The sequence below is a fragment of the Lepidochelys kempii genome, chromosome 5, assembly GCF_965140265.1.
Source record: "Lepidochelys kempii isolate rLepKem1 chromosome 5, rLepKem1.hap2, whole genome shotgun sequence".
NCBI lineage: Eukaryota > Metazoa > Chordata > Testudines > Cheloniidae > Lepidochelys > Lepidochelys kempii.
This window is the reverse complement of record NC_133260.1, coordinates 100,574,928-100,588,167: the sequence shown is the minus strand read 5'-3', so window position 1 is coordinate 100,588,167 and position 13,240 is coordinate 100,574,928. Positions and strand designations below refer to the sequence as shown.

Here is a 13,240-nt window from a genome sequence, read left to right as displayed (position 1 = left end):
ATGGCATATGTTTAAAAGAATGCTAAGGCAGCAAATGGAAGCACTCAAAAGTTAGGAAATGCTTAAGTTGAGGTTGTGGGTACAGCCTTAACTCTGCATTTATATTATAATGTTTAATTACATGATCATATACTACTATTTACCTGGGGCCTATGCTTCATAAGGGGGCAGGTTGGACCGTGTCTAGCAAATGGGATTAGCATCAGTCTTCCTTTCTTCTAGTGGCAGTCTTGTCTAAATCTTTACTCATAGTGTGGGCTGTTGAGAGGCTTAAGGAGCCAACATGCCCCATGTTTTCAAAGGGGCCATACCATGCCTCTACTTTTGAATGTAGTTTTAATTCACTATCTTTTGGGTATTGAAGGGGAAAAAAACAGAGCAAAATTAAAGGTCACTTTTGAAGATTTGGCCCTTAAAGTTTTTCACACTAACCTTAGGTATGGTAGCGCTGAAAATGTCAGATACCTTTTTTAAATTCTTTGAGTTAAATAAGCTTTTCACTTGTAATTGTGTCCTCAAGAAGATTTAGATTTACATAATATTAAAGCCATTTTGGTTGTAAACAATTACAGATGAAAATTGGACAGTCACTAGCTAATTATGAGATAAAGAGATTATCTGGTAAAATCTGATTCTAGCAAGCTATGATTTTACTGGCTCTTTCCATCAAAAGTTCAATTCAGGTTTTATTTTCATTAAAAATTCCAGACTGGAAGTCAATATTTTTCACATTGTACTGGCCTTTATTCATCTACATTTGATCTAAAGACAATAGTATTATTCTCCAGCAGACCAGAATTCAAAAATTATTCTTGGAAAGATCCAAATGTGGATGATGATCTGACTGAACTCATGAAATTCTGTGCCCTTTATCATACATTAATGGGAGTACCTAACAGCTCAAATCAGGGCTCTGTTTTGTGAGTTGCTGGGAAAATGCACAATTAAAAGCCCTTCTCCTGACAAAGGGATCTAGACAATGAGAATAATAAAATGCGATTCAGCATGGGGGAAATGTAAGCTAATATATCTGAGGTAATGTAACCTGATTAGCCATAGGGAAAGGAAACAATACTGTTCCATGACAATGCCTTTAGTGTAACTATGCTTGGAATATTAATTTTTGTTTGGTTACTAGTTGGGCTACTCTCGGACTTTGGTTTGTTCTCAGTCTGCTCCTGTCTTATTCCCAGGAAGACCATATATTGTTGGTGACTAGGTTGAAAGACTCTGAGTATTTGCCTTCTATCCCTTTTTGGGCTCAATCTTCTTAGTTATAGTTTTCTATCTTCTTTCTTGCTCTTCAAAACTAATCATATCTAAAGTTCTAACATGATGTATCTGATGGTTCTTTTCATGGTTTGCTCTTGACACAAGACTGTGTATCTACTTGTATATTAAAGGTTTTAAGGACATTTTCATTTTTTTTGCAAAATAAAGAATTCAGAATGTCCTATTTAGCCAAATTATGTAAGGCTGCTAGCTTCCTCTGAGAATGTCTTTAAAAACTTTCAATCCTCTGGTCCCTCTGCTGGGTCCCTTGTTGATCAGAGGTTCTGCTGCGTTCTATGGTAACGGTCTCTCATATTACCCTGCTCTCCTTTCGCTTCCAGCTAATCCTGAGATTCTATTAATATGCTTCCATTAGGACAGGTAGCTTTTCTAAAATAATTGTGCATTGGGAATGCTGTCAACTGGCCATCCCGGCAATCCTAATGGCAGTGCAATGAAGTTCCCCATGGATGAGGATCAAAGTTTCAGCCCTGAGCTTTTCAGGGTAGCAGAGGCTGTAAACACTGTAAAGGCAGCAACCTCACCATCTAAAGGAAGCTTCTTTCTGGCACTTGGTCTTGTGGCATCCTGTGTGAAGAAGTAAGGCTTGTGGGACTCCTAAAAGACTTCAGTGATTATTTATTATTTATTTGTATGAACATAGTGCTTTGGAGCTCTAGCAATGTCAGTAGCTCATTTTGGGAGGATGGCTTGGGAAATGGATGGGAGATTAGGGGGCCTTTTCAATCAGGGGCCTTGGAAGGAAATATTTTGGCAGTCATGAGACAGGACAGACTGAATTCTGGTGCTCACCATTGTAGATCCATGGAAGTTTGAGTTCCATTGTTCACTTTGCAATGCAGGGAGATCACAGCAGGAAGAAAAACTTGTTTGTACAGTAGGAGAGCAGTCTCACTCCAGTGTCTTAACCACAGCTCTGTCTATATGCTTTTACAGTGTAACACCCCAGTGTTCAATGCACAGAACAAGAGTTTACCTGGCCTTTTAAACAGACAAAATTGTGATAATCCGGGACAGTGTTAGGCATAGGCCAGTTCAGCGTTAGCATAGCCATTGCCTATGGCATCCTCTTTAGGGGTTCTCTTCCTTCCTTTCATTATCCTGCATTCTGTTCTTTTTCTCTGACTTTTACAGGCAGATACTCAAGTTATGACTTGCAGTGTAGAAAATGTCAAAAGCAATTAACAGGCAGTAGTCTTTTTGGCCCTAAGACCATAAAACCGCAATTCAGACTTTGAGACACAATGTCTAATATGGACTCTGTAGAATAAAACTGGTATATGTTAAAATGTTCTTATCTAGATTTATTCTTGATCTGCATTTAGAAAGGGGTTTGTAGTTAGTAAAACTATATGTAGTCTGTGAAAGATGAATAAAACACTATAATTCACCAGCTTTGTTCATTACACTTTTTTCTTAATGCAGCTCTAAAGTCCTCTCCTTCCAAGAGACGATGCAGTTCCATTGCAGCCCTAAAGGCAACATCACAAGAAATTGTGTCTGCTGTTAGCCAAGAATGGAAGGATGAAAAGCATGACATGCTTACTGAAGGACAAAGCTTTTCCAGCCTTGATGAAGAAGGTAATATTTTGGAATGGCTAACCTGGGTATCAGTGCCACAGTTGTTCAAAATAGAGAACCTAGATTGTGCTAAATGTCTTAGCTAGCTGCATAAGCATGTTCTTGGTTTTAAAGAGGCTTACACGTGTGGAAGTGTGCCTGCATCACTGACTAGATCTTATTAACTATTAATCTCATTAGTTAAACGTGTTAGATTGCTTCTGGAAAATTAGTATTGTTATACTGTGTGCTTGTGCGTTGTTTAGATACTGATAGGTTATAACATAATACGCCTGGGGGAATTCTACACCACTGTGCACATGCAGAATTCATGTCCCTTGCAGACCCCACCCGCCACCCCGCAGAAAATAGATTCTGCCAGGGAGATGCTGCAATTACACCTTTTGCCCACCAGGGGCTGTTGTGGCACCAGAAGAGAGGGCAGCCAGCAGTGGCTCCCTTACTCACAGTGCCTTGCCCACAAAGCCAGGTGAGGAGGCACAGGATATGGGGGGGGATGAAGACAGGGGGGCACATGGGGCTGCTGTCGGGGGGTCACATAGACTGGGGTTCAGAAGCGCTAGTGGGGGGACAGACTGGGGTGTGGGAGCTAGTGGAGGGACAGCACTAAACCAGGACTGAACGGTAGTGGGGGTGCAGGGACACATGGGGACAGGGGCAGATGTGTCTGACTGAATGGGAGAGGCTGGCGGTCAGCCAGGGTCTGCAAGGGGGAGGCTCCCGAACTCGCTAACAATCCCTTCCCCCCGCACCCTATCAAAAAAGCTCTTCCATACTTCCCACACCCAGCAATCTTCCAGGTTCACTCCCAGGCTCCTTCTGAGTAATTACTTCGCTCTCCCTCATTTCCTCCATTACCCCTGGCTCCCCCAAGCCTTTGCACTGCTTCTGAGGGGTGCAGGAAATATATTTCTGTATTGGAGTTTAAATGATCTATTACTTAGTTCTGTATTAATATGCCTAGTAAGGAAACTATTTATCAAAAAACATTTCCTGAATCTTTTTTGTTGTCTGTACTGTTAGACATACTTGCCGACAGGTATTTTGAAATAAATTACCAAAATAATTGAAACTGTTGTGATTGTTATTTTGACAAATAAAATATGCAGAATTTTAAAATATCGTGCACATAATTTTTAATTATTTGGGAGCAGAATTTCCCCAGGAGTAACATAAACTTCCCTGATAGTTGTATTAAAAATGAGATTTTTAAAAATGAATATACAGTGAAACATATGTATTTTCTCCTATACAGTATTAGGTTCACGGCACCGTCCGGATTTAGTGCCAAGCACTCCATCTCTATTTGAAGCAGCTTCCTTAGCAACCACTATTTCTTCTTCTTCTTTGTATGTAGATGAACAGTATCAACGTGATGGAACTCTGCTTTATTCCAGCAGGTAATGGTTTGTTTAATTTAAGTTACTGAAAATACGTTACAGATATCATATCATATATGTAGGAAAATATCTTAACCCAGGGAGATATTTTACACATTCTTGCTTGGAAAATAATCTATTTGCATGATTTATGATGGAAATCTATTAGGTTCATTAGTCTATTTTCTGATGGGACCAGTTTGGGCCAAATTCTGCCTCCTTGTAAAAATGCCCTCCAAACAGACATATGTGCTACAAAGTAGTATTAATGTGTGCCCATATTTTAACTGCAGTGGTCCTGCATTACTGTGATACATGTAGGTATCTGCATGTTGGAATAGCATGTCTGTGTTTTTGTGGATTACTGGGTTTGTGCACACAGACACTTCGACCCAAAGAGCTGGGCTGGAAAACACCTCGGTTCCCCTGCTTGTAGAAAACACATGGAGCAGCATCTCTGGGGGAGTTTGTACAGGAGTCACAATTGGAGCAGAAAACTTCTGTCTTCAGCCTTTGTGTTTTCATGGTATAGTGGAGAGAATTTGCCCTTTCATTTGAAGTTGCCATCTTCTTCCTTGTGTTAACCGCATCAAAAGGCCTCTCTATCCTCAGAACTCAAAGGGAACTGTGCGTTGTTTCTAGAATACCCCCTCATTTTCTTGATTCATCTGAGGACTCGTAGTGTCAGTTTTATGGTGAGTTTTCATGTCTAGCCGCCAATCTGACACCAACCCTTCTCCTGTTTCAACTGGGCTTCGGACTAGCTATCATGGAGATTTTGGGGTTTTTTGGGGGTTTTTTTGTTTTGTTTGTTTTGTTTTGAAGTCGTCGTCTTATTCATCTTTGCCATATACCATCATGAAATTTTTCATGATGAAGATTTGAAGTCCTCTTCACCATGAAAAGATTCTTATTAGTATATGACAAATAACCATAATAAATCTTATCAAATATAAACGTAATGTATCTATGCTCTGCATATAAAGAGGTTAGTGTTTGTAACAGTACGATGTTTTATTAAGTTAAAATATATATTTTGGGTGCCTGCTTTTTTCTACTACTAATACCTTTAGGTTGTTAGACTTTAAAAATTCTTTCAGATTTAATACGTATTTACCCATTCGTGCTCTTTCTTGACTACCTGTATTTCACTCAGCTTGGCAGCATAGGCACCGACTTCCACTGTTCCCGGTGGGTGCTCGACTCTACCTCCGCCCCGCACCACCCTAGCCCTGCCCCCATTCCACTCCTTCCCCAAAGTCCCCGCCCCCCATTCCACCCCCTTACCCCAAGTCCCCGCCCCATCCCCGCCTCTTCTGCGTCTCCTCCCCTGAGCATGCCGCGTCCCTGCTCCTCCCCACTCCCTCCTGGAAAGTCCTAAGCGCCGCCAAACAGCTGTTTGGCATCGGGAAGCGCTGGAAGGTAGTCGGAGGAGCGGGGACATGGTGTGCTCAGGGGAGGAGGAGGAGGAGGAGGAGAGGTGGGACAGGGAGGGGAGCTTGGCTGCCGGTGGGTGCAGATCACCCACTAATTTTTCCCTCTGGGTGCTCCAGCCCCAGAGCACCCACAGAGTCAGCACCTATGCTTGGCAGTGAAAATAAATAGCTTCACGTTTGTTACTACAGTGAGTTACTAATCTATTTCGCTTTCTGGGTCCAATGCACTACCAAAACTATTACAATGTTAAGGTTGTGATATTACAGGTGAATGTAACATTCCAAACTAAAAACTATTTTCATTTCTATTTATATGTAAATATTCACTGTAAACATATCTATTCTTGGATTTTGTAATGATTATTTTAATATTAAATCCTAAACAAACCCAACAGGCTCTTTAAGCTTTTGTCCACATATGCCAAATGAACATATTCACAAACTTAATAGTAAGATGATACAAACAAAAATGTTGAGAACATTTTCAAGGTTGTTGATAGTGAAAATGTTTTCAATGAGCATTCCACATATTGATATTTTATGTAGCTGAGAGCAGAAATTTTTTTTTTTTTTTAAATTTAACACTACTTTATTGTAGGTTTTAAGTTTTTATTCTGGTTAGTAGAAATGGTTGCTGTAGGTAATTAAGAAGCTCATACATTCTTTGGTAGTTCAGCTGTTGCAGGCTGTTTGGTCAGATTTGTGTCTACTAATTTGCATGGAGGTTGCATTTATATATATATATATTTTTTTTTTCAGTGAGAGTCATATCAACACAGACTTGTCTTGCAGACCTAATTTAGTATGTAAAGTTAAGCAAACAATTTGCATTTGCAGTACAGTCTCAGGAAACACAAATTTGTGTGCATAAATTATTTGCATGCTCAGAAATTGCTTGTGCCTAAAAATAGGTAGAAAGGGTATAGAAAACTAGTGGGAGAGCAATTGCAATTTTCAGCTGACGACACATTTGCTATGTCACATGTAATCATTATTTTAAGGCCTTTGTGGGATGTTGTATTCCTTATTTAAACATTACAAGAAGAGAATTAAAGCACCGTTTTATGAATATTTCTTATAATATACAATGACTCTTTACAAATAAGTTTTAAAAGTAATATGTTTTCCATATGATTTCCTTGTGACATTATTGTGGTCAGCATAGGCTTGTTTGTGATTCTCTGAATGTCATACATGCTTACATAGAATGAAAAGGAATTAGCTCTTCATTTTGCTTGTATTTGGTGCTCTGCTTTCTTTCCTTCCTCATGTAATTTCTCTTCCTCACATATATGAAATGTTTGCAAGTTTCTTTTGTAAATCTGCAAGGGAGGAGGGAAGCATTTTAATCACTTTTTACCACTTTTTTGCTTCATCAGTCCCATAAATTTAACTTGCCACATAAATCATATTTACTACCATAAATAAAAAGCTCTGCGGGAGTAAAAATTGCATAAGGCATTCAGAATTTAGTGCATCAATTGTCCATATGTACATTCATACAAGGTTTTTTGTGCAGTCTTATAACTGTATACTGCTTTGCATAGTCCTGTGTAGAGGAGGGCAAAATTTGTCAGGCACACAGTTTCTTTGTCCCAAAAATGCAGTTTTGGTTGACCCAAAGCTATTCGTGAATTAGATGTGAATTTGCCACATGGTTTTGGACAATATTTTTTGTGGGGGACAGGACGACTTCAGAACCATTCACAAAATGGGGGTGGGGAGCATGTGCTGCCTCCATCTCCCCTTCAGCCTTTAGCCCAGCGGTTAGGGCATTCATCAGGATGTGGGAGGACCCTCGTTCAGTTCTTCCATCTGCCTGATGTGGAGGAGGGACTCGAACTTGGGGGTCTCACTGTCAGGAGAGTGCCCTAGCCACTGGGCTATGGGATATCCTGGGCAAGCCTCTCTCAATCTCTTGTTCTACTTGTATAAATAATTATTCATTGGGCCAATAAGAGAATTAGAATGGCTCTGTCGACTAGTGGTCAGGCCATTGACATGGGAGGTGGAAGACGCAGGAATCCAGACCAGTGAGAGGTTGCGCCTGCCCTGCAATCTTGGGTACCTCCCAATGCTTCGTTGCTGTAGCTCCCAACCAGGGCCACTCACAAACTGCCTAACAGCAGGCAGGTCACACCCTGAGTGTGTGTGTATAGCTGCGGCCCTGGTCTACCAGCTCTGACCCCAGCAGCCTGTCAGCAACACACCAGTCACACTCTGGCTTCCAGCAGCTTTGGTTACTACCTGCAGGGTGACCCCAGCAAACTCCCAGACCCAAATTTTCCCAAAAACGTGTTCTGCACTGTCCAGCCATTTCCTAGACAGTCTGGATATTAAAGGTCCATTACCCCTGTAAAGGGTCAATATTCAACAGTTGGCTACTTTAACGGAAGGTACCAAACAGTTCAGTTTAAACACAACAGCGGATTAGTTTAGATTAAAAATAAAACAAGTTTATTTAAGTACAAAGAGGGAGGTTTTAAATGAGTACAAATATAAGTATTAAAATCTGCAGTAGTTACCAGAATAATAAAGATAAAATGCTTCCTAGTAGCAAAAACTTAACAAGCTACATATGATTAAAGGTGAAATCCTTAACATATGTTCCCAGCAACAGGACTGACCAAATTCTCAGGTCAGAATCTCCCCTCAAAGTCAAAGGGCTGGTTCCATTGTCTTAGGTAATAAAGAGCGAGAACCTGGGGTGTGTTTGCCCCTCACTTTTATAGTCCAGTCACCCTTTGAAATGCATTTTCCTGGGGGTTATCTCTAGATAAAGTTCATTCCAGCTGTGAGAAAGGAGACCTGGAGACTCATGGTGAACGAGGATCCATACTGTTGTTTGCTAAAATGCAGATTGATTTGTTCCTGCTCCCCTTTGTGGCCAAAGAATGGCGACTTGACAAGTGATTGCCAGTCAACTTTGATAACAACTGGCTAGAGGTGTCAGCTTGTCATTTGTCTTTGAAAAATGGGTTTACTCCCACTCCAGACTTGCCTGGTAAACACAGTGTAGTCATAATTTCACTTTGTCCATAACTCTTAATTCGCATTTTGTTCATACGTTACGGAAGGATATTGATGACCATTGTGTTGGTAGTTTTTAAATGATACCTCACAAGGTATATTTTGCACAAAGACCATTACAATAATATGTCGGGTGTGAATACAGGGGTGCTTTCAGTCACATGGGAGGTGGCAGACCCAGGTTCCAGCCTTCCTGCCCCAGTGACTAATTATTTATACAGATTTGAAAAGCTTCAACAGGAGAGCATGAGATTCCCATCCCTGACTACCCCAATGACCAGTAGTTACGGCATTCCCCTGGTAGGTGAGGGACCCATGTTCAGCTCCCTCCTACACATCAGGCAGAGGGGGGAGTTGAACTGGGGTGTGTCACATCCCAAGTGAGTGCCATAACTGCTGGGCTGAATGCTATAAGGGAGCTGCTTCCTCCTCTTCCTTTGACTATTGTGTGAATTTGGTGTAGGTTGAACAAAATGTTTCATTTGGCCGAAGCAAAATTTTGGTTGAACTATTTTGGAATTTTCAGTTGCTAGCTTTTTCTTGAACATGAATAAAGAATAAATAGGTTTATTGCCTGCTGGTTATATGTTTAGAACCTGCATTTAAGACATATTCACCAGCAGTTACCTTCAGGTTGATGCGTGCAGACAAAAAATTACCATGCTCGCCTACTTCAAGAACCAATTGGATTTGTTCATTATTTCAAAACTTTGCTAAGACTTACAAAGAGAATGAGACTTAAATGTTTTCATTCCAAGACCATATTTGAACACAACACTTAAATAATTTCCCTACAATGTATTTTGTAAATGGTCAAAAGGCCACATGTGAGATTGCTCTGAGTTTATCTTTAGCAGCTAAACCCACTACCTGAACTTTCAGTATCTCCTGCTGCTGAAAATTCCTCATAAAAGTGCAGACTTCATTACTCTGCCCTCCCCACAACTTGGAACAGCCTGCATTAAAATTGGGGAGGGGTTAAATACGGTAATGAATAATTAAGGGATTTGAGTTAGGGCTGTCAATTAATTGCAGTTGATTAACTCAAACAAATTAATTGTGATTAATCGCAGTTTTAATCACACTGTTAAACAATAGAATACCCAATTGAAATGTATTAAATATTTTGGATGTTTTTCTGCATTTTAAAATATATTGATTTCAGTTACAACACAGAATACAAAGTTGACCGTGCTCACTTCATATTATTTTTTATTACAAATATTTGCACTGTAAAAATGGCAATCAAAAGAAATAGTATTTTTCAGTTCACCTCATACAAGTACTGTAGTGCAATCTCTTTATTGTGTAAGTGCAACTTACAAATGTAGATTTTTGTTTTTACATAACTGCACTCAAAAACAAAACAATGTGAAACTTTAGAGCCTACAAGTTCACTCAGTCCTACTTTTTGTTCAGCCAATCACTCAAACAAGTTTGTTTACATTTTTAGGAAATATTGCTCCCGCTTCTTATTTACAATGTCACCTGAAAGTGAGAACAGGCATTCACATGGCACTTTTGTAGCGAGCATTGCAAGGTATTTACGTGCCAGATGCGCTAAACATTCGTATGCCCCTTCATGCTTCGACCACCATTCCAGAGGTCATGCTTCCATGCTGATGATGCTCATTTGAAAAAAAAAGCCATTAATTACATTTGTGACTGAACTCCTTGGGGGAGTATTGTATGTCTCCTACTCTGTTTTACCCACATTCTGCCATATATTTCATGTTATAGCAGTCTCTTATGATGACCCAGCATATGTTCATTTTAAGAACACTTTCACTGCAGATTTGACAAAACACAAAAGGTACCAATGTGAGATTTCTAAACATAGCTACAGCACTTGACCCAAAGTTTTAGCATCTGAAGTTTCTTTCAAAATCTGAGAGGGATGAGGTGTGGAGCGTGCTTTGAGAACTCTTAAAAGAGCAACACTCTGATGCGGAAACTACAGAATCCGAACCACCAAAAAAGAAAATCAACCTTCTACTGGGGTCATCTGACTCAGATGATGAAAATGAACATGCGTCGGTCCATACTGCTTTGAATTGTTATCGAGTAGAACCTGTCGTCAGTGTGGGTGTATGTCCTCTGGACAGTGGTTGAACCATGAAGGGACATATGAATCTTTAGTACATCTGGCACGTAAATATCTTGCAACACCAGCTATGCTGAGTGGACTTGTAGGCTCTAAAGTTTTACATTGTATTCAAAAATAAGTTATTTTTTGTACATAATTCTACATTTGTAAGTTCAACTTTCATGATAAAGAGATTGCATTACTACTTGTACTAGGTGAATTGAAAAATACTGTTTCTTTTGTTTTTCACAGTGCAAATATTTGTAATAAAAAATAAATATAAAGTGATCACTGTGCACTTTGTATTCTGTGTTGTAATTGAAATCAGTGTATTTGAAAATGTAGAAAACATCTAAAACTATTTAAATTGTATTCTATTATTAACAGTGTGATTAATTGTGATTAATTTTTTTAATTGCTTGACAGCCCTAATTAGAGTACATGCGTACGGAGCTACAGATTGTACAGAAATGCACAACTAAGCATTATAACTATGTGCTTATGTTTGCCTTGGTATTATCTTTGCACATGATGTAAAATCCATCACCAAGTGTGTATCTTTTTCTGGCCATGGTAACATCTTTCATTTCTAAAAGTATACTTCTCTGCCTGCTTCTGCATGTATGTGGAGACTGATAGGACTGAGTCATTTCTGGACTATGCTTGTCCAAACCTTTTGCAGTGAAATGCATAGTTTTGGGGGGTTATGAAAGCAAAAGCACTGAGGCTCATGTGGTTGTGTAAGAAACACCAGCCATGTGCTGGTCCCAGGATCCCTACCATATGTACTATTCCACCTTTCAGTGTCTTTTGACTTGAGAGAGTCCTGGAGGCCTTCAGCTCCTTTCCTCCTTGAGACTTTGGGCACAGGCTTCTTTAATTCATTCTCCTTTTGCGTATGTATTACGGGAGTTCTACCATGCAATGAAATCAATGGCTAGTTGGGTTTAGAGACTTCAGCCCTACTGGTTTTCCCAAGAAGTCTGCGGCAGAGACGAGGGTTCCCTGAGTGCTACTTTAACACCCTAACAAGATCATCCTTCTTCTTTTACAAAAGCAGATAGTGCCTTTGTTTTTAATCCAGTGGTACCACACAATTTGCTTAGTAAACAACCATTTAAAGTATTTTCTTTGTTTTCATTAAATATAAATACTCTGAAATAATTTTTAAATAAAGGCTTTTAGATAATGAATCTGTCATCATGTTCTTCCTATACAGACATTCACAAACTTTTTGCTGCTGCTAAAAATGTAGGATTTTAGCATAACTTCTACGTTGTATTTTAGTGCACTCATATAAACTTGTTCTTTTTTCCCCCGGTTCATCTTCAGCAATTATTGTCTCCATCTTTACTGTGGCCTATAATGTAGTGCGTATCACCAGGATCCCATAGAATTGGAATAGGACTGGAAGAGTCTCTCCAGAATCAAATACTTCTGGCTTGTCAGCAAAACAGAAGTCTAGTCCGTGGATCCTTCTAGCTAGCAATTCTTCCTCTGCTATTACTAGATGACTGCCTCTCCTCAGCTTGTGCTTCAGAATGAAAGATCTTGCTCTGTAGCCACAGTGCCACAGGTTCTGATGACCCAGGCCTAATACCTAGCACACCTCCCTTACATGATTTTCTTCAGCCAAAGTCCCCTAGGGCTTTTAGTTACTATTATATTTCCCCGTAAGCTCTGGCTCAGCCCTCAAGCAGAGTATGTAAGACAAGCAGAACATTTTGCCCACGATGGTTTTTATTTGGTTTAAAGAAACCCACTGATCATGCTCAATAATGCTAATGCACGGGGGTTGCCACGTGTCCAAGTTTCCCCAGGATCGTCCATTTCTTGAGGTAGCTGCCCCAGGAGATCTGTAAGGATGTTCAGAACACACTGACAGCTGTCTAGTTTTATGGGCTCAGGATGACCCTGGATGTCCTGGGTTTTTGCACCTCAAAGGTGACTCTATACCATACTCTTTTGGATGATTCTGGACACTTCCTGCTGCGTCCTCAGCCCTGGTCTCCGCATATGCGCAGAGACAGATAATGCAAATATACCAATCCCTTCTCGCCATTGCTGCTTTCCTTTTCTTTGGACATAAAGTGCTGTAGCATAAAGCATGTGTTTTACATTTTGCCTACACCTTTATGGTACATTGGGAAATCTCGATCCTTGTGGGGAAAAAAAGATTAAATGAAACTGATACTTTGTATCAATAATTTGATATTTTGGTGATTAGATATGTGTTTTTAAATTTGAGAAACTTTGATTGCAAAGCTATTACTCCATGAGCTTTCTTTGATAAAAAGGAAGCCTAAAGCAGGCTTTGACATTTAAAACTGAAAGATTTGTTTACAAACATGACCCGTTTTCAGCCCTTAAATATGTAACAGACTATTACTTTGCTAAATTATTTATTATCATTCCAATCTGTTGTTCTGTATCTG

The 13,240-nt window shown here is 39.8% G+C and overlaps 1 protein-coding gene across 9 annotated transcripts in view; it reads left to right on the top strand.

The window, feature by feature from the left end:
* Positions 1 to 13,240, top strand: part of PIP5K1B (phosphatidylinositol-4-phosphate 5-kinase type 1 beta) — a 166,721-nt gene that overhangs the window by 119,348 nt on the left and 34,133 nt on the right. For all 9 annotated transcript variants that reach the window (XM_073345202.1, XM_073345200.1, XM_073345199.1 and 6 more), the window contains 2 exons: positions 2,719 to 2,874; positions 4,130 to 4,274. In XM_073345202.1, coding sequence (XP_073201303.1) covers positions 2,719 to 2,874; positions 4,130 to 4,274 — 301 coding nt within the window. The remainder of the gene's footprint in view (positions 1 to 2,718; positions 2,875 to 4,129; positions 4,275 to 13,240) is intronic.